This window comes from Somniosus microcephalus, chromosome 26, assembly GCF_052327205.1.
Source record: "Somniosus microcephalus isolate GS21.2 chromosome 26, FLI_Smic_1.0, whole genome shotgun sequence".
Taxonomy (NCBI): domain Eukaryota; kingdom Metazoa; phylum Chordata; class Chondrichthyes; order Squaliformes; family Somniosidae; genus Somniosus; species Somniosus microcephalus.
In genome coordinates this window covers 32,561,308-32,581,341 of record NC_141012.1, presented here as the reverse complement: position 1 = coordinate 32,581,341, position 20,034 = coordinate 32,561,308, and the positions used below count along the sequence as shown (strand labels likewise).

Genomic DNA, 20,034 nt, shown 5'->3' with positions numbered 1-20,034 from the left:
CCTAGTGTTTCCACAATGTATGAGGAACTTAAGTAAGAATAATAATACACCCATGCCTCTGAGCAATTTAATTGATGTAATTCTAGGAAGTGAGGGATTTGTTCTGTAAAAGTGTGTGCAGGTAGAAAATAACAACTGTATTCGTGGGATTCCATGGTAAGTTGAAGCAGTACAAACTGTCTTTGTGAAACTTGTAACACGCCCACGTCCGAGAAGGCGCCGAACACCTCGAGTCTCTTCGCCGGGAGCAAGTGGAAGCCAAGCGCAGGCAGTGCAAGGAACGCACGTCAACCCAAGCACCCCACCCACCCGCCCCTTCAACCACAGTCTGCCCCACCTGTGACAGCGACTATAGGTCCCGCATTGGACTCATCAGTCACCTGCAAACTCATTTTTAATGTGGAAGCAAGTCATCCTCGGTTCCGAGGGACTGCCTAAGCAGAGAAGAAGAAGACTTGAAGTGATAGAAGTGGCAATGAAGTGATTCCAATGCAGCATTCAGAGCTCCAGGCTGTGGAGCTGTAACTGTCTTGGATACTATTTGACCCACGCTCTCAGATCTTACATTTCTTTACACAGATTCTCGTCATCTGCTCGAACTTGACAGAACAGTCACTCAGAAAAAAAAACCTTTCTTCGCTTCCCACGTAACTTCCTCCCTCACTGTGGCAAAAACCATGGTTTTTCGCATTTTCTGCCGGTCTCGGTGTGAAATGCAGGTCATTTACTGGGCGGCGCATCCGCGCTGATGCCTGAAATACACCGAGAAACAGCATTGTAACTGGTTACAAGTCTCGAGTTGAAGCAGCTTTAGGAACGTCCAGGAACAGTGAAAGATGCAACTCTTGCTGAAGCTGCTTTTGATTTTACCGACAGGAGTTCAAGGTAAGTTACTTTGATCGGGAGATTTGTACAGTAACGTGGCGCTGGGATGTGGATTTTACAGACATTCTATCCCCCTTTTAGAAAACTTCAGCGATTTAATAGTTGTGGAACTGCAGAGTCTAAGTGAGAAAGAGCCGTGTAATTTGGACACTAGATTAAGGTCAGTGTTCAAAGCCCCACATCACATTGGTTGGGTTAAGTCTCCTCTATATAACTGATATTTAGGTTGAGATGCTGTCGTGTATTATTGATTGTGAATCCTTACACTGATATACGTGTCGGGTTATTTAAAGTTGTGTCGATCTTGGGTAAAAGTAGGTCATTCACTGAACAGTGTTCAAAGTGATAGCAGCTACTTCACAGAACTGGAAGCAAAGATCTCCCATAGATTATTATGGTGACATCCTGATCAGTCTGCGACAGTTTGTGCAGAATAATACAAATTCAAAACAGTAAAATAAATTACTTCAGAATATCAGGTCTCAAAAACGTCACATAGTTTAGAATTAAATCTGAAAAAGACAAATATTTTAACAGTTTTTTTTTACATTAGATCCAATAGGAAGGATATCTCAAATTCAACACCGTTCAAATTGAGTTTTTGATGTTTCCTATTTATGTTGAAAGAATTGCTAACTGGGCCTCAAACTGAAAATGACAAACTTATTTTATTCCATCAGGTGTCTCGCTGATTGAGGAGGTGACTCAGCCGCGTCTGGTCAGTGTCCTGAGAGGAGAGTCAGTCACAATAAACTGTACATTTATTTATAATGGAAGTAATGATGACTGGCTCCATCCAGCCTGGTACAGGAGTTCTCCAGGGCTCCCTGATACTCCCATTGAAGTTATACCGGTCTGCATTCCTGACGTTACTCCGGTTGGTTTGAGGCACTGTGTTGCATCACTGAAGATTGAAAATGTTTCTTTTGGTCACTCTGACTATAATTATACCTGTGTGGTGAAGGTACCGACAAGCTACCCGCCAGTAGAGAGAAAGGGGCAAGGAACACGGATACAGATTTATGGTAAAGTATTGCATATCTTGTAATAAGTAAAAAGACAGTGGTTACATCTACACGGTTTTCTTTGGAACAGAGGAGGCTGAGGGGAGACCTAATTGAGGTGTATAAAATTATGAGGGGCCTGGATAGAGTGGATAGGAAGGACCTATTTCCCTTAGCAGAAGGGTCAATAACCAGGGGGCAGAGATTTAAAGTAATTGGTTGGAGGTTTAGAGGGGATTTGAGGGGAAATAATTTCACCCAGAGGGTGGTGGGGGTCTGGAACTCACTGCCTGAAAGGGTGGTAGAGGCAGAGACCCTCATCACATTTAAAAATTACTTGGATATGCACTTGAAGCGCCGTAACCTACAAGGCCAAGGACCAAGTGCTGGGAAGTGGGATTCGGCTGGATAGCTCTTTGTCGGCCGGCACGGACAAGATGGGCCGAATGGCCTCCTTCTATGTTGTAAATTTCTATGTACATACTGTGTGTGTATTAATTATGGATGCAATAACATTTGCACCAAACCATTTACGGGAACATACACTATTAAGTATGTAGGACCAGGTTATTTAAGCGAATTTTATTGCTACCTCGAAGAACGCAGGAGGTAAATCAGCGCTCATCTTTGGAATTATGTTCTCTGTAGCTGGTTTGTGATCACTTGCTGTTTAGAGTCAATAGTGAGGGGCGCATGAGTGAGGTATGAAGGCCATCAGTGAAATGACTTTTGTATCTTCTTCACTTTCATTGTCTATTGCATTCATACCACAAGATATTAGTTTTACAATTGTTAAAACAATTACTAGATTGGCTAGTTTTATACTTGTTTATGTTAACCCCATGCTCAGTTACCTTTTGGAAAAATTGTCCTCTAATGTCTCCAGTTCCAATTAATGCTCTAAATACTTAGAGTTGTTCCATTATAAAACCAATAATATCAAATTAATAATCCAATAAAATGAAAAAACCTTGCAAATGTTGAAAATATACAGCAGGGCAGTCAGCAGCTGTAAAGAGAAGAGCTAGGTTAATGTTTTGGCTTGACCCCATCATCAGAACTCAAAATGAAGTCATATAATCAACAAATGGCAACTAAAATGGACAAAAAGTGTGATAGTTAGTTGCTAAGCAATTTCAATGAATATATTCAGCAGGAAAAAGTGTGATAAATAAAGAGACCCTAGAAAATATAAACCACAAAATTTAAGTTTGGAAAAAATGAGAAAGAGAGAAATACTCACCAACCAATCACTTACCTGCTTTCTGGTGACGTCACACTTCGATTACTTTTGACTTCTCCCGCTCTCGGAGCTCGGAGATTGGTAAATCTACCTGCGCCTCGGGCTCTCCTTTTATCGCTGCCGCCGCCTCGCCACTCCTCCCAGGTCCGCACTGCCGCCGCTGCTGCTGTGGGGCCTACCTGCGCCTCGGGCTCTCCTTTTATCGCCGCCGCCGCCGCCTCGCCGCTCCTCCCAGGTCCGCACTGTCTTAATGTGACATTAATGCTGCCTAGTAGGTAATGTAGAACATAGGACTATGGTACGTGAGCTACTCTGATCAGATGATTGCTATTGAGAAATCCCAGTATTGAGCAGCTATCTAGAGTGATATTAGTATAATTCTCTAATGTATGTTTTGCTTCTTGATTTTTTTCATCTAATAGACTACGGGGCAAAGGTTGGCTCACGCTCCCTTCGGGGTGATAACTTCGCCGGGCAAAGTTAGTGTCCCCGCGCCCGAAATTGAATGGTAGCGCCTCAAGCAAGAGGCGAGGCGCTACTAGAAGTGCTCCTCCTCCCTCTTGTGGCGCTCCCATTCAATATCGCGGCTCTACATGCAGTAGCGCCACGCGCCTCGGCACGTAGCGCTGCGGTACTGTAGCCCTCCCTCCCCTGATTAAAGTGGAGGGGCCTAGTGCAGCGCGCACTGGGGCCCTGCTGGACCACTGGGGAGCGGGGAGCCGGCAAAAGAGCCCGGCACTCACGAGGAGTGCCGGGCTGCCCGATCGCGGCCGGCACCCAGCAAGAGGAGGTGAGAGGGGACAGATGCTGGCAGGCGGCCCGAGGAAAGATGGCCACCTGGCACCTGCCCTTTAATTTGCGCCGCTGCGGCCGCAGAAACGCCCCCCTGACCCTGCCGAACATAGCGTCCAGCAATAGGTCAGGGGCGCGAGCCAAGCTCGCGGCTGGGGCACGAGCTAGGTGCTGTCCATGGCGATGATGCCATCGGCGGAGGCGCAGTGCCACGGAGTGCTACCGGCTGCCGCCGCCACTGCTAACCTCCCGCTGAATTCGGGGCACTAACGGGAGGCGCAAATCAACCCAATTTTTCCCCCTACTTTAACTACCTATGTGACTCTATTTTACCAAAATAACAGGTTCTGCATGAAAGTATGGCAAAGTATATTTTAATTTAGAATTAACTATTCATTCAGCAATAAATAATTTTACATTATGATATGCAATACATTTTTAGAATAGTGGCACTAAGAATCTCTAATAATGTAGCCATTCACGTCAATGCACATGATGTTAATAAATATTCACAGAGCAGGATATGCTGTTTATAGTTTCATATATTATCTTTTGTCCTCTCTCTCAGGACCTCCTGAAGTTTCTACTGTGGATGGTGCTTTGGTTGCTGGACATCAGTCCAGCCTGACCTGCTCTGCCAAGGGATTGTACTCTGAAAATATCTCCTTTACCTGGGCATGCCTTGGAACAAACATCTCCACAAACATCACTACACTGACCTTGAAAAGATCTGGTGACGATACATCTGTTGCCACCAGCCAGCTTCAGATCGTCCCTAAAGCGAGAGACCATGGATCTGTCTGTAGATGTCAGATCAACCACGTGACTTTCAGGCAGCCAGTAATAAATGAGATCAAACTACATGTTATGTGTGAGTATGATCTTTAACCTTTTAAATACTTAGTTTTATTCTCTGTAATGCTAGAGTCTGGGGGAAAAATTCAGTTGTTTGCACCTCCCGTTAGTGCCTTAAAAGGGCGCCAATTGGGGCGCAAAGCAACTAGAGGCCGGGCGCAACGATGTTTGCGCCACTCGCGAAATTAACTAGACATTTTGCGGCGGTGCTAAACACTACCACCACGATCTCCTGCGCCGGCAGATCGTGACATCAGTCGAGTGCGCAACGTCCCGTTAGCGCCCCGGACCGGATATTGAGTGGCGTCCCCTGCCTTACCGCCTGCCGCTAGCAACGGCAGGTTGAGGGGAGCGTTTTGCTGTCAGAAAGGGACTGGGGGAGCGCTATTTAAAGGCGACCGCTTCCTGCCTTTTTTTGCGGATGACATTTTTGCACCACGCATTCTGAGAGAGAGAGAGAGACTTCTGGAGAGATTCAACGCTGTGTGAAGGAGTTTTGAGTGCTGAGCAGCACTTTGCAGGTTCATTTTGATTTGCCCTTCCTTGCTGATTTAGCACTCCAGTCGCCTCCAGGGGCACTAAAAGCCAAGTTTGCCGTCGGAGGCGATAATTAGTGCCAGGCGCTAAACTTTGCGCACGGCCGATAATGGCGCCCCAAACGGGGCGATACTGAATTTTTCCCCCTCTTACTTTAACTTTGGACTCCCTCTTATTGTCTCCTTCCTATTCTCCCTCTATAACCAGGACATATCTATCCTCATCTTTGCCATGCCGATGTAACCTGAATTTCCTCTGTGTTCATTTTGGCTGCTGTTCCAGACTCAATCCCATTACTTCTATCTCCCTTTTCCTTTCTCTTTTCTTTACCCCTCTTGAGCCCTTCTCTCCTGTCTCCCTCCCTTCCTGTTACCCAATCATACCTCCTTTCATTTCTCCACTTTGTTCATCCAAATCCCTGCATCAACCCTTCATTATTTCTCTACCCTCTTATTCTCCTGCTGCTCTCCCAGGCTTGAGTCCTTCTTAGATAATCCCGCAGCTTCCCTCTGTGCCTCTCTCAGCAATCTCTGGAGGGCACATCGAGACACTTGTTGCTGCCTCCATATGAGCAGCAAACCTAACTGTTCCATCCTACTCTCTTGCCTACCGTCCCACCGCGCGCACCTGCTGGAGGCTAATCCTACCAACCTCCTTCCTGTCCTGTTCACTCTCCCACTGCTGACCTTGTGGACTCTGCCAGCTGATCAATAATCACCACCCCTCTCCACATCTTCCTCCAAAATATCTTTTCATTCGTGAACAAGGCCCTTGCCATCCATGACCTTATTGTGGATGATTGTATTGATCTCACGGACTTGACAGAAACTTGGTTCGCGGATGACACCTTGCCCCTTACTGAAGCCTCTCCGCCTGGCTATACCCTCCGCCACCTGCCCTGCCCAAACTGCCGCAGTGGCAGTGTGGCTCTTACCACCAAATCTCGCCTTGGTCTGTCCATTTACACTTCTGGCACCTTTTGCCCCTCACCTTGTTCTACCCCCTCTTGCTTCTCCTTTAAAATCCTCATTCTCTTCCACCCACTGAAGCCCCACTACTTTCCTCCTTCAGCTTTTGCACTGAGCAGCTTCTCATCCTTGGTGATTTCAACCTTCATCTCAAGAGCCCACCGTGACCTCGCTCCACTGAGTTCACTGTCCTCCCATAACCTCTCCCTCCATATATGCTCTTCTATGTGGAGGTAACCGTATCAGGCCGTGAAGAAATATATGCCCATATTCACGACTACCACTTCAACATTGCCATCTCATGTGGCCTCTCTGGTCACTGTCTCAGGCTGAATCAGACATTTTGCATCCTGGCGTCCTATTTGACGCTGAGCTTCCAACCCCATCTCCTCGCCACATCATTGGTGGCCCTGCCTTCAGCCTTTTAGGCCCTAAGCTCTGGAATTCCTTCTGTAAACCTGATGCGCTATCAATTACTGAGAAAGACTGGAAGTTAAGAGAGTAACAAACAGGCTTTTATTAGCTAAAGAACGAAGGCATGCCTCTAGTGGTCGACCGGTCCTGAATGCCTGGGGAACTGCAGAGCAGCCGCCTTTATACCAGGGCATATGGGTGGAGCCAGGGGCGGAGCCAGCTGAGGCATGCACAGACAGGTACAACAATGGGCAAGAGTGAACAACAGTGAAGTGAACAACAGTGAACAACAGTGAAGTGAACAACAGTGGTTTACCACAAAACCTCTCCACCTCTCTCTCTCTCCTCCTTTAAGATACTCCTAAAAACCTAACTCTTTGACCAAGCTTTTAGTTACACTTCCTAATATTTTCTCCTTTGACTTGGTGTCAATGTTTGTCTGATTAGACTCCTGTGAAGCACCTTGGGATGTTTTCCTATCAGAAATGCGCTATGTAAATGTAAGTTGTTAAGATTATTGTATTCATATTATTTCTATGTAAAATTAAGTGTACATTATCTTTATTGTTAGATGGACCAAAATATCCCACAATAATGTACAGGTTGAACAACAATGACAGTTACCATTCTGGGACGAGTAGCCCCATCACTGTCCCCATTGATTCATTCCTGGAACTGAGATGCTCTGTGGATAGTAACCCAGCCTCCTCTGTGATCTGGGTGAAAGACAGGGTAAACCTCACTGAGATGTTACAACTTGCAGCTGGATTAAATAGTTCAAAAGTAAAGATAAGAAAGTTCCAGTCTGAAGATGGAGGAACCTACTGGTGTATGGCAAACAACAGTTACGGCTGGGGTAACACAAGTGTTTGGATAAAAGCTGAACAGAAAGGTAAATAGAATGTAATAATGCATGTGTAAAGATCACAATGTCTGTTGCAGTGGAGTCAATGTTTAAAAATGGGAGCACAAATTAACTGTTTCAAGCATTTTCTCTTCTGGTCTCAGGAGTAGGTGGACTGTAATATTTGTTCAATTTTAAAATACACTTGTGTAGTAAATAACACATACCGTTCTCAAAACATTATCAATGTTAAGAATAAGACCGTCACTGACCTCATCTCCTCTGGAGATCTTCACCCCGCGGCCACCAACCTCATAGTTCCCCAACCCCGCACAGCTCGCTTCTACCTCCTTCCCAAGATCCACAAACAGGACTGCCCTGGTAGACCCATCGTTTCAGCCTGTTCTTGCCCCACGGAACTTATCTCTTCCTATCTTGACTCGATCTTTTCTCCCCTTGTCCAGTCTCTTCCCACCTACATCCGCGACTCTTCGGACGCCCTCCGCCACTTTAACAGTTTCCAGTATCCTGGCCCCAACCGCTTCCTTTTCACCATGGACGTACAATCCCTCTATACCTCCATCCCCCACCAGGATGGCCTGAGGGCACTCCGCTTCTTCCTTGAACAGAGGCCCAACCAGTCCCCATCCACCACTACCCTCCTCCGCCTGGCTGAACTTGTTCACACATTGAACAACTTCTCCTTTAACTCCACTCATTTCCTCCAAATCAAAGGTGTTGCTATGGGTACCCGCATGGGTCCTAGCTATGCCTGCCTTTTCGTGGGATATGTGGAACACTCTTTGTTCCAGTCCTACTCGGGTCCCCTCCCTCACCTCTTTTTCCGATACATTGATGACTGTATCGGTGCCGTTTCCTGCTCTCGCCCTGAACTAGACAATTTCATTCACTTTGCCTCCAATTTCCACCCTTCCCTCACCTTCACATGGTCCATCTCTGACTCTTCCCTTCCCTTCCTCGACTTCTCCGTCTCCATCTCTGGGGATAGGTTATTGACCAATATTCACTACAAGCCCACTGACTCCCACAGTTACCTGGACTGCACTTCCTCCCACCCCGCCTCCTGTAAGGACTCTATTCCATTCTCCCAGTTTCTCCGTCTCCGCCGCATCTGCTCCGACGATGCCACCTTCCACACCAGTGCTTCCGACATGTCTTCCTTTTTCCTCAACCGAGGATTCCCCTCTACCGTGGTTGACACAGCCCTCTACTGTGTCTGTTCTATCTCCCGCACTTCTGCCATCACCCCTGCCCCTCCCTCCCGGAACCACGATAGGGTTCCCCTTGTCCTCACCTTTCACCCCACCAGCCTCCACATTCAACGGATCATCCTCCGCCATTTCTGCTACCTCCAAAGTGATCCCACCACCAAACGCATCTTCCTCTCCCCTCCCCTTTCAGCATTCTGTAGGGACCGCTCCCTCCGAGACACCCTAGTCCACTCCTCTATCACCCCCAGCACCCCTTCCCCTTTGCCTGGCACCTTCCCGTGCAAGCGCAGGAGATGTAACACCTGCCCTTATACCTCCCCCCTTCCCACTGTCCAGGGCCCCAAATACCCCTTCCAGGTGAAACGGCGATTTACTTGTACTTCTTGCAATCTAGTATACTGTATTCGCTGCTCACGATGCGGTCTCCTCTACATTGGGGAGACCAACTGCAGATTGGGTGACCGCTTTGCGGAACACCAACTTTCAGTCCGTAAGGGTGACCCCAAGCTTCCGGTCGCCTGTCATTTTAATTCCTCGCCCCATTCCCACTCGGACCTCACCGTCCTTGGCCTCTTGTATTGTTCCACGGAAGCTCAACGTAAACTCGAGGAACAGCACCTCATCTTCCGATTAGGCACTTTGCAGCCTTCCGGACTCAATATCGAGTTCAACAATTTCAGATTGTGACCTCGGCCCCTATTACATTTTCACTTATTTTTTTATCCACACCTTTGTTTTGGTTTTTTCCCTTCCCCCCCCTTTCCTTTTTTATTTCTCTCTCCCACATGGCAGCAGTCTCCTATTCTGCCAGCGCATTTCACACCTAATCTAGAGCTGTCTTTTGTCTCCACTAGTCCTATCACCATCTCGTCTCGTTTTGAATACCTCTTAATGTCTCTTCACTTCTCTTTAGTTCTCTCCCAGCCTGGCCTCTTAATCTATTTCATTCCCTGTGCCTCGTTAGTCTTGATAAAGGGTTTTGACCCAAAACGTCGACTCTAATTTCTCTCCACGGATGTTGCCTGGCCTGCTGAGTTTTTCCAGCATTTTCTGTTGTTATTAAGAATAAAGCACATTTGTACATGATTAACACCACTTATTTACAGCTATAAGACCAGCGATTTGCTTTTCCACAGAACTTTTTAATGTTGGGCAAAGAAAATGGAAAATTAAAGTCCTGCTATTTTATCGAGTAACAGCACTGTACACCAGGCACCATACTTTCTTTGGAATCTGAAGAAAATAGCTATGCAGTTGACAAAGAAAATTTTTTAAATTGCATTTGTATAACATCTTTTCATGCCTTTCAGAAATATCTCCAAGAATTTCAAATACAATAAATTGTGTTTAGGTGCAGTGACTGTTGTCATTAAATGTGATTTTATTATTATTTATGATTTTATTTTTTATTTTCTCTTTCACAGATCATTGGTTTCTTTCTCTTCTGGTTCTACTCATTGCTCTCAGTGGATTAATCGCTGTGGTAACAATATACCTTTGTCTGATCTGGAAAAGGCAATTGAAAGGTAAATCTGACAATAAGTCATTGGTTGTAGGTGTTAACCTTACCATTGACATCAATAGCGAGCTGTAAAATGATGTGGTTTTCACTAGCCAGTGTGATTATACAGTCCTTTGCAGTAACGTGTTTGTAAGTGTTCTTGCTTGTTGGGTTATTTTCATGTCCCAATCTCTCTCTGCTGCACTGTCGGAGGTGCCGTCTTTCGGATGAGACGTTAAACCGAGGCCCCGTCTGCTCTCTCAGGTGGACGTAAAAGATCCCGTGGCACTATTTCAAAGAAGAACAGGGGCGTTATCCCCAGTGTCCTGGCCAATATTTATCCCTCAACCAACATAACAAAAAAACAGATCATTTGGTCATTATCACATTGCTGTTTGTGGGAGCTTGCTGTGCGCAAATTAGCTGCCGTGTTTCCCACATTGCAACAGTGACTCCACTTCAAAAAGTACTTCATTGGCTGTAAAGCGCTTTGAGACATCCGGTGGTTGTGAAAGGCGCTATATAAATGCAAGTCTTTCTTTCTTTCTCTGTTATATAGGCTGTTCATACCAAGCTAGGGCATTATAGAAGATCTTTTTAAACATTCTCCGAATTTCATCACTTATGCTCTGAATGCCATACCAGAATAATGGTATGCTATACCAGAAAATTAAATAATATATTGGGTTTTTGCTAAAGACAAAATTATTATATTATTTTTGCAGCAAATATGTAACCAACATTTTCTATTAGTTACCAAATGGCATCCTTTCAAATATTTAGCAGTCACAGTTGGATTAGGATACAGGAGGTAAATTAACTGTACACCAATATTTCTATCTCTGTAATACTCTCCAGCGTTTGACTAGAAATGGTACTCAAGAACATGCTGAAACTAAAGCTAAACAAATTACAGGGACCTGAAGGCTTACATCTCAGGATCCTGAGGAAAGCTCGGAAAGTAAAAGCAAAGGCTCTGACTATAATTTTCCAAAACACATTGGGAAAGAAAGTTGCACCAGATGACTGGAGGGTGACAAGTTTGATACCCTTCACACAAAATGAGATAAACCAGGACATTAGAGGCCAGTTACACTTATTTCATTTGTTAGTAAACTACTAGAATCTATAACACAGGATAAAATTACTAACAGGAGTTAATCAGGGCCAGTCGACACAGATTTCTAAAGGGCAGGTTGTGCTTGACAAAGAGGAATTGCAGTGGATGCAAGTTATATGAATTTTCAAAAATAATTCATTAAGCTGTCATATAGAGCCTTATTATGGCAAAGGCAATGGCACATGTTTTTTAAAATTTGTTTATGGGATCAGCGCATCGCTGGCAAGGCCAGCATTTATTGCCTATCCCTAGTTGCCCTTGAGAAGGTGGTGGTGAGCTGCCTTCTTGAACCGCTGCAGTCCGTGTGGTGATGGTACTCCCACAGTGCTGTTAGGGAGGGAGTTCCAGGATTTTGACCCAGCGACGATGAAGGATCGACAATATACTTCTAAGTCAGGATGGTGTGTGACTTGGAGGGGATCTTGGAGGTGGTGATGTTCCCACGCGCCTGCTGCCCTTGTCCTTCTAAGTGGCAGAGGTCGCGGGTTTGGGAGGTGCTGCCGAAGAAGCTTTGGCGAGTTGCTGCAGTGCATCTTGTAGATGGTACACACTGCAGCCACGATACGCCGGTGGTGGAGGGAGTGAATATTTAAGGTGGTGGATGGGGTGTCAGTCAAGCGGGCTGCCTTGTCCTGGATGGTGACGAGCTTCTTGAGTGTTGTTGGAGCTGCACTCCTCCAGGCAAGTGGAGAGTATTCCATCGCACTCCTTACCGCTTGAGAATCCCTAGGCCCTACAAGGGGGCCTAAAGCAATGGCACATGTAAATGGCTACAGGGATTGTTGGAGAGCAGAAAGCAAAGAGTACTGGTAAAAGGCAGTTTCTTGGACTGGAACGGTTTGGCGACTGGTGTTCCATAGAGATCTGTATTGGGTCACTATTATTTACTATATATAGAAATGATCTGCATTTAGGAATTAAGGAAATAATATCAAAATTGGCTGATCACGTGGAATTGGAAGATATGGGAAATTTTAATTAGGATTGTGAAACACTGCAGAATATATAGATAGGCTAATGGGATTGGTATATAGGTGGCAGATGCAATTCAATGCAGAAACATATAAGTTAATACATTTTGGAAGTAAAAACAGAGACTTTTTATGGGAATATTTTAGATTAGAGGAGCAGGGCGACTTGGTGTGCAGAGACATAAGTCATTTAAACCACAAGTAGATACGGCCAAAGAACTAAACTGAACCTATGGTTTTGTAACTGGTGGCATAGAATAGATAAAGAGGTAATGTTGAGCCAAAGTTAGAGCATTGTGTCTAGATTTGGGCTCCCCATTAGAGGAAGAGTAAAAAAAGCAATGGAAAAGGTGCAGCAAGGATTCACTGGGATGTTAGTGGGAATGAGGAGTTACTGTTAAGAAGAGACTTAAGAAGATAAGGCTTTTCTTGACTACAGCTGAGAAGGTTAAGAGGGTTATGATAAGGTAAATAATCGGAGATTGTCTCAACTGTTCACTGCGACAGTAACGAGAGGGCATAAAGTTTAAGATAATCACAAAAGAATTGAAGGGGAAGTTAGAAAAAAAGATCTTTTCACAGTTGCTGCTTTGTATGTGGAATTGTCTGCCACAAACCATTGTTGGGACAGAGTCCATGAATTCTTTATAAAGGATAGTTGCTTGAAGAAGAGGAATATTAAAGAATATGGAGAGTGAACAGGAGAGTGGGAATAGATTATGTGTAGATAAAACACTGGCCCAGACTTAATTGGGCAAACAGTCTGTTTCTATATTGTAACATATGATCTTTTGTATATTCAGCTTTAACTGTCTCTCAGAATAATTAATCTATGCAGTGGAATTAAAGCTTAAATGGCGCAGATGCTATTGGAACTTTTTGTTGCGGTGCATCAGAAACTACTTAACTTTACATTCTGTTGCGATTGTTTGTTGTTTTGTCATTGGCACCACTCTCAACTTTCCTCTCTTGGTCCACACACTGTCCTACATGCACTTCCTGTTCTCAGCACCGACAGTGTATTGAAATCAAAACTTGGCACCTCAAAACCACAGAACTGTGGAATGCCTTACTGTGTTCCCTTTCTCCTACAATATACAGGCTTTTATAACTAAAGCGTGATGTCATCTAACCACTAATTCTTGGTATTTCTCATCCTCTTGCCAACCTTCAACACTAATATCCATCATTGGCTCAAAAAAAATGCAGACGTCCAAAATTACAATAGAACACCTAAGATTGTAGACGCAGATTTTACAATTAGCAATTAGTAGCCAAATGCTTATTTTGTATGATGTCCCTCTGTCCACTACTTCAATGAAGGCATTAACCTTTGTACTTTAAATGGTATAATGCCAGCGTGAAAACAGTCAACAAAGGAATATCACACTAATGTGTTAAGCGTTTGTTCACTAATATCGCTAATAGTAATGTCAAGGCTTAGCTCTGTGATGGATAAACATCTGCTTTGACAGAGAGAGCAGAGATTGTATTAATAAAAATAAATCACCTCCACTCTATAAAAACTCTTGAATTCATTTCCATCCTTTTCAGCTTGTGCTACATAACATATCATCAGCATAACGTGTATTCAACAGAATATAAAAATATTGTGACCAGTTGAAAATGTTAAAGGATTTGTGACTCACATTTACTGAAATTTAGCTGGATGTTGGTCAGGGTTAACAGAAAATGTTGATGCATTCATTACCTATACACATTGACTCATCAGCTCAAAGTGAAACAGCGATGGAAATCGTGTGGTATTAACTATTTGCTGGTAGATTCTTCTTGCTGGTAATTTTTTTTTATTGCTGCACCTTTAACTGCTGTGTCATTATATTAGTTCGATAGTTTTCATATTTCACTAAGGTTTAGAGTAGATGCTGTGAAGTGCACAATATTATCGGAAGAAATGTGATTTGAGTAACAAAGCTGGTAACATTTGATGACACAGAGCTGGGAGTGTCTAATGGGACAGAGCTGGGCATGTCTAATGGGACAGAGCTGGGAGTGTCTGATGGGACAGAGCTGGGAGTGTCTAATGGGACAGAGCTGGGAGTGTCTAATGGGACAGAGCTGGGCATGTCTAATGGGACAGAGCTGGGAGTGTCTGATGACACAGAGCTGGGAGTGTCTAATGGGACAGAGCTGGGAGTGTCTAATGGGACAGAGCTGGGAGTGTCTAATGGGACAGAGCTGGGAGTGTCTAATGGGACAGAGCTGGGAGTGTCTAATGGGACAGAGCTGGGAGTGTCTGATGACACAGAGCTGGGAGTGTCTAATGGGACAGAGCTGGGAGTGTCTAATGGGACAGAGCTGGGAGTGTCTGATGGGACAGTGCTTGGAGTGTTTAATGGGACAGAGCTGAGAGTGTCTAATGGGACAGAGCTGGGAGTGTCTAATGGGACAGAGCTGGGCATGTCTAGTGGGACAGTGCTTGGAGTGTCTAATGGGACAGAGCTGAGAGTGTCTAATGGGACAGAGCTGGGAGTGTCTAATGGGACAGTGCTTGGAGTGTCTAATGGGACAGAGCTGGGAGTGTCTGATGGCACAGTGCTGGGAGCGTCTGATGGGACAGAGCTGGGAGTGTCTAATGGGACAGAACTTGGACTATCTGATGGGACAGAGCTGGGAGTGTCTGATGGCACAGTGCTGGGAGTGTCTGATGGGACAGTGCTGGGAATGTCTGATGGGACAGAGCTGGGAGTGTCTGATGGCACAGTGCTGGGAATGTCTGATGGCACAGTGCTGGGAATGTCTGATGGGACAGTGTTGGGAGTGTCTGATGGCACAGTGCTCCGAGTGTCTGATGGGACAGAGCTGGGAGTGTCTGATGGGACAGAGCTGGTTGTGTCTGATGGGTCAGAGCTGGGAGTGTCTGATGGCACAGATAAGGAAATACTACAGCAACCCTAAATCTAAATTCTGTGTAATAAGATCACTGTTTTCCATTATGTAATGGTGCATGTACACAAGAGCATTAATATCTCTGCAACCAGAGTGTTTTAATACTGAATATACGGGTTCCACCAGAACCACTTGGCTGCAGACCGTATTACAGCCTTGGTCCAAACATGGACACCGACTGGAACCCTAGTAAAATTGAAGTCAACAGGATGAGGGGAAAACTCTCAAGTGACTGGAGCCCTCTCTGGCACAAAGGAAGGTGGTTGTGGATATTGAGGCTAATCATCTCAGCCCAAGGTCATTGCTGCAGGAGTTCCTCAGAGCAGAGTCCTAGGCCCAACTCCCTTCAGCTGCTTCATCAAAGACCTTCCCTCCATCATAAGGTCAGAAGTGAAGCTGTTTGCTGATGATTGTAAGGTGTTCAGCTCCATTCGCCATTCACTAGATAATGAAGCAATCCATGCCCGCATGCAGCAAGACCTGGACAACATTCAGGCTTGGGCTGATAAGTTGCAAGTAACAATCGTGCCATACAAGTGCCAGGCAATGACCATCTCTAAAAAGAGAGTCTAACAACCTCCTCATGACAATTAATGCCTTTACCATCACCAAGTCCCCCACCATCAACATCGTGGGAGTCACCATTGACCAGAAACACAACTATATCACTTAAATGCCATGGCTACGAGAGCAGAGCAGAGGCTGGTATTGCCTTCCAACTCTCCAAAGCATCTTCACCATCTACAAGGCACAAGTCTGGCATGTGATGGAATACTCTTCACTTGCCTGGATGAGTGCAGCTCCAACAACACTAAGGAAGCTCGATACTATCCAGGACAATGCAGTCCACTTGATCATCAGCCCATCCACCACCTCAAACATCCACTCCCTCCACCACCAGCGTACCATGGGTGCAGTGTGTACTATCCACAGGATGCACTCTAGCAACTCGCCAAGTCTTCTATGGCAGCATCTTTATGTCTCTATTAATTCAGGAATATCAAGTTTGGTGATTCCTCAGTTAAAGCTAATAAATTAGTATAAAAAATAACAATTAAATGCTGTTGATTGCCATTGAGAACACTCATTTCATAATGTCATGAAATCACATTAGGATGTTCTTAACATTAATTAATTTCAAATGGTGATGTGTTCCCCTATGCAACGTACTCAAGCAGAAAAACAGCTTCTCGTCAATAAAAATTGAAATTTTCAGTAAAGAGGTTTAGATTAGTGTGACTCCATGGGTGAGTGACAGTGCTAAACCGATGGTCATTATGCAGCAGTTCCTGGCTAGCTATCAGTAATCATTTATCATATCCTGACTCAAACTGCGAGGTGTATTTTAATTAAAATATTATTAATTTCACTGCATAAACTTTTGAAAGTGGAGGAAGTTGTTTCAGCAGTAATTTCTGAAGACCGGCTATCCTCTTATGCTCTGTGAACAAAACAAGACCAAGGTCAAAGGAAATTGTGCCTGAGTTACATCTACGTACAATACACGGTTGTGGGAGGAAACTGTATTAATGCTAAGCCAATATGGGCATTGATGTGCAGCCCACAAGAGGTTGTTTAGAATATATTTAGGGAATATATATTTTTTAAAAGCTCAAAATTTAATATGTAAAGCACATTCAGTTACAGTGTGTTTTTTTCTAATTCACTGCTTGCTTGCTGCACTCCAGCCACAAAGGGAATAGAAGCTCATTTCATAAGACTTTGTGTTTCTTTCAAAAGAAGTCAAAGGAATTCCTGTGTTATTTCTGGATCTCAAATGTTCTTATGTAATTCCAATTTAGTGGATCAGTTTCAATCCTAACCTATTGTCCCAACTTCGGCAGGGTATTCGGGAATTTTGAAATGTCAAATTTTGAATTTGGCTCTCCAAACTTCTCCCCCAAAATTCCATGGATCTCCTGCCTTCTGATGATGATCTCTCTGCTGTCATTCCTCTCTGGATGAGACTCTCTATCCTACTGCTGTAGCTGAGGAGTTTCTGGCTGCCCTTATTCTCTACCAAAGATTATTCTCTTTCACCCTCCCAGGCCTCAGTACTGTTTGTTTAAATCTCTGATGGTGTAAAATCCAGTGGATGGCAACAGCAGGGTCTGAATCACCTATCTGTCATTCAAGCGCTTTTTAGATAAGCGTTCTTTTTTAAAGAACAAAATGGGGTAGAAATGCATCGAGCAGTAGCAGCAAATGGATGCTATTGCATCAGCCAACCGTATACTGACTATTAGGCGGGGCGTATAGCAGGGGCCGATGCAGTACCGCCCATTTTGTGCTTCTAACCAAGATGAATTGCTACATCAAATGACTGTGCAACTCGGAAAATAAATTAAAAAATATAAATGGGGATTAAAATCCCATATATAACAATGCACAGGGTTCGAGTCTCCGATTTGCTATCAAAGGAATTTATATAATAATTTTAAAAAGTGCATCATACAATTTAATACTTTTCTGTTAGAACGTGGAAGGACTCTTTCAACATAAAAACACTATACTGTAACTTATTACATTAATTTATGACACAAAAAATCCCATAACAGCAAGCTCAGAGATTCAAATTTTATGGGGCCCCAAAGCCAAATTGGTTTCTGTCCCCCATCTAAGGCAAATAAAGAACATTTTTAATCGCAGCCATATTTGGAAATTTGTGGTGTTGCACACAGTAAAGTGCCCCTCGTACCCAAAGCACGGTGAAGCTGAACAGCACACATTACAATAGTGCCCTCCGTACATTCAGCCATGTGTGCTTGCTTGCAATGAGCGGTTACATGAAACCACTGAAAATGAACTCTGCAAAGATTGAAAAGGTCAGTAGTTATGCTCTTGCATTTCTTATGCTTGTTTGAAGCAACAATTCTATAATTTTCTGAAATGTGGTTTACTGCAGCCTTTGTGAGTGAGAAGCAGTGTGCAGTAGGAGGTCAGATTTACCTTCAGCACAGGCCTGGGTGACCACAATAGAAGTCCGCAGACCTCCATCAGTGAACTATCAAGCTGTAAACCTTTATATTTTAATCATTTTTATTTCAACGTTGACTCAACTAAACATAAACCAGTTTTTCCTTTTGTAAAGTTCAGCATCCCTGTGTATATAGAGCTGTTTACATCAGGGAAATGTTTGGAGTGAGATTTATGATCAGAGAAAGTGACAGGTTGTAAATCCGGTTATTTTTCAGAATCAGATAAATTAAGGTGAATGACCTCCAAAATTAAAATGAGTGCGTTTCACTGATAATGATTATGAGTTGCCAGGCGCCTGTATGTCAATATTTCTATATGAATGTGGCTGGCTCAGTAGCAAGTTACTGGAATGTTCCATGACTAAAATTGGTTTGAAACCAAACAACCAATTATTGTAAAGAAATCCTCAGAACAGGATAGATATAACAGTAAAAATTATCAACTACCCCACCAATACTTTATTAACGGATATAGTTGATTGGAGATGGTAGTTTTTGCAGCCATTATTTATTATCACTTATAAATTATTTTGCAGTGGTCAATATTGAACTCAAGAAGACAGTCATGCAAATAAAAGCTATTTTCTGCCAGTGTTCAGCCTCTCGCTCCTCTCCTTTCCTGAAACTTTGACTCATGGCTAGAATAAGGGCCTACAGGAGATAATAGTTTTCAGATACCAGAGTGACTGTTCTTCAGGGATAGTGAGTGTCGACAGGTTATTTGACTGTTGAGAGCATCAAAGCTGAGTCAACTCCTGTCATTGCCCGATACCAGTGTACATGCGCTTCCAGGCGTTTTTACTGGACAGCAATCAGAAGTTTGCTCCTGACTGATTTTCTCCTCCATAACAAGGGCACTAAGACCTGGTACCACCACCTTGACTTAGATCAGCTAACTCTGCGCAGACTGGGGATTAAATTTGAAATCATCCTAGTCTATATGACTGAGTTCCCTTCTGTCTTAATGAGCTGAGCCATTGAGGGAAACATCAGGGAAATGAAGCCTATTTTTCTTTAGTAAAGATTGAAAGAGTCATACAGAGCCATATCATTCTATGAAAAGAACTTTAAAGAGGGTTCATATTAACAAAAGTTAATGATCACTTTATGGTTGAGTTCCATTTGAACCATTTATAATATAGTTGGTTAATTCTTGCTAATCTCAAAATAACTGCAAAATGACATGTGTAAAGTATCACTACAAGAGCATTACAGAGCATGCTGTCCTCCTGTATTGAAATAACTGGTTTCATAGATTTTAATGGTCAGATATCAAAGCATTGTATCCATGCTATTTAGTACAGGGAATTTCATGAAATACTTGCTCATTAGCTAGAAAAGTGACTACAGGAAACTTTGTGATATCCGGCACCGACGGGACCGAGTTGTTGCCATCCCATCAAAACTGCCGGACAAACCAGCGCTAATGTTGAAACATACGGAGATTTTCAGCTCCGTGTGAATCAACAAACCATGTTGCTTAGCAACAGCTTCAAAACTGTCGGCTGCAGCTTAAAAGCATCTCTAGCTGAAGCTGTTGCTTAGCTACAGACCTTGCAGAGCCTGACTGGAAAAAAAAAGCAACGAGAAGTAAAAAAACTTATAGGAAACGGCTCCTGAATTTTGCCGGTAGATAGAGCTTTCCGGACTTTTAACCTCCGGATAAACCAAAGTTTCCTGCATTATAATGCACCTGTAATAATGCTCCTTTCACATTTCTCAAGCAACTAAATCTCTAAAAAGGTTTAACTGATGCAAAGTTTGTGAATCCTGATATGAA

At 43.8% G+C, this 20,034-nt stretch overlaps 1 protein-coding gene across 1 annotated transcript in view; it reads left to right on the top strand.

The window, feature by feature from the left end:
- Positions 1-836: 836 nt before the first annotated feature.
- The window catches only part of LOC147100385 (sialic acid-binding Ig-like lectin 12), a 72,802-nt gene continuing 53,604 nt past the window's right edge, over positions 837-20,034 (top strand). Inside the window, exons 1-6 of the mRNA XM_085968231.1 lie at positions 837-885; positions 967-1,023; positions 1,566-1,910; positions 4,493-4,795; positions 7,270-7,590; positions 10,199-10,300. Of these exons, the coding sequence (XP_085824357.1) occupies positions 837-885; positions 967-1,023; positions 1,566-1,910; positions 4,493-4,795; positions 7,270-7,590; positions 10,199-10,300 (1,177 nt within the window). The remainder of the gene's footprint in view (positions 886-966; positions 1,024-1,565; positions 1,911-4,492; positions 4,796-7,269; positions 7,591-10,198; positions 10,301-20,034) is intronic.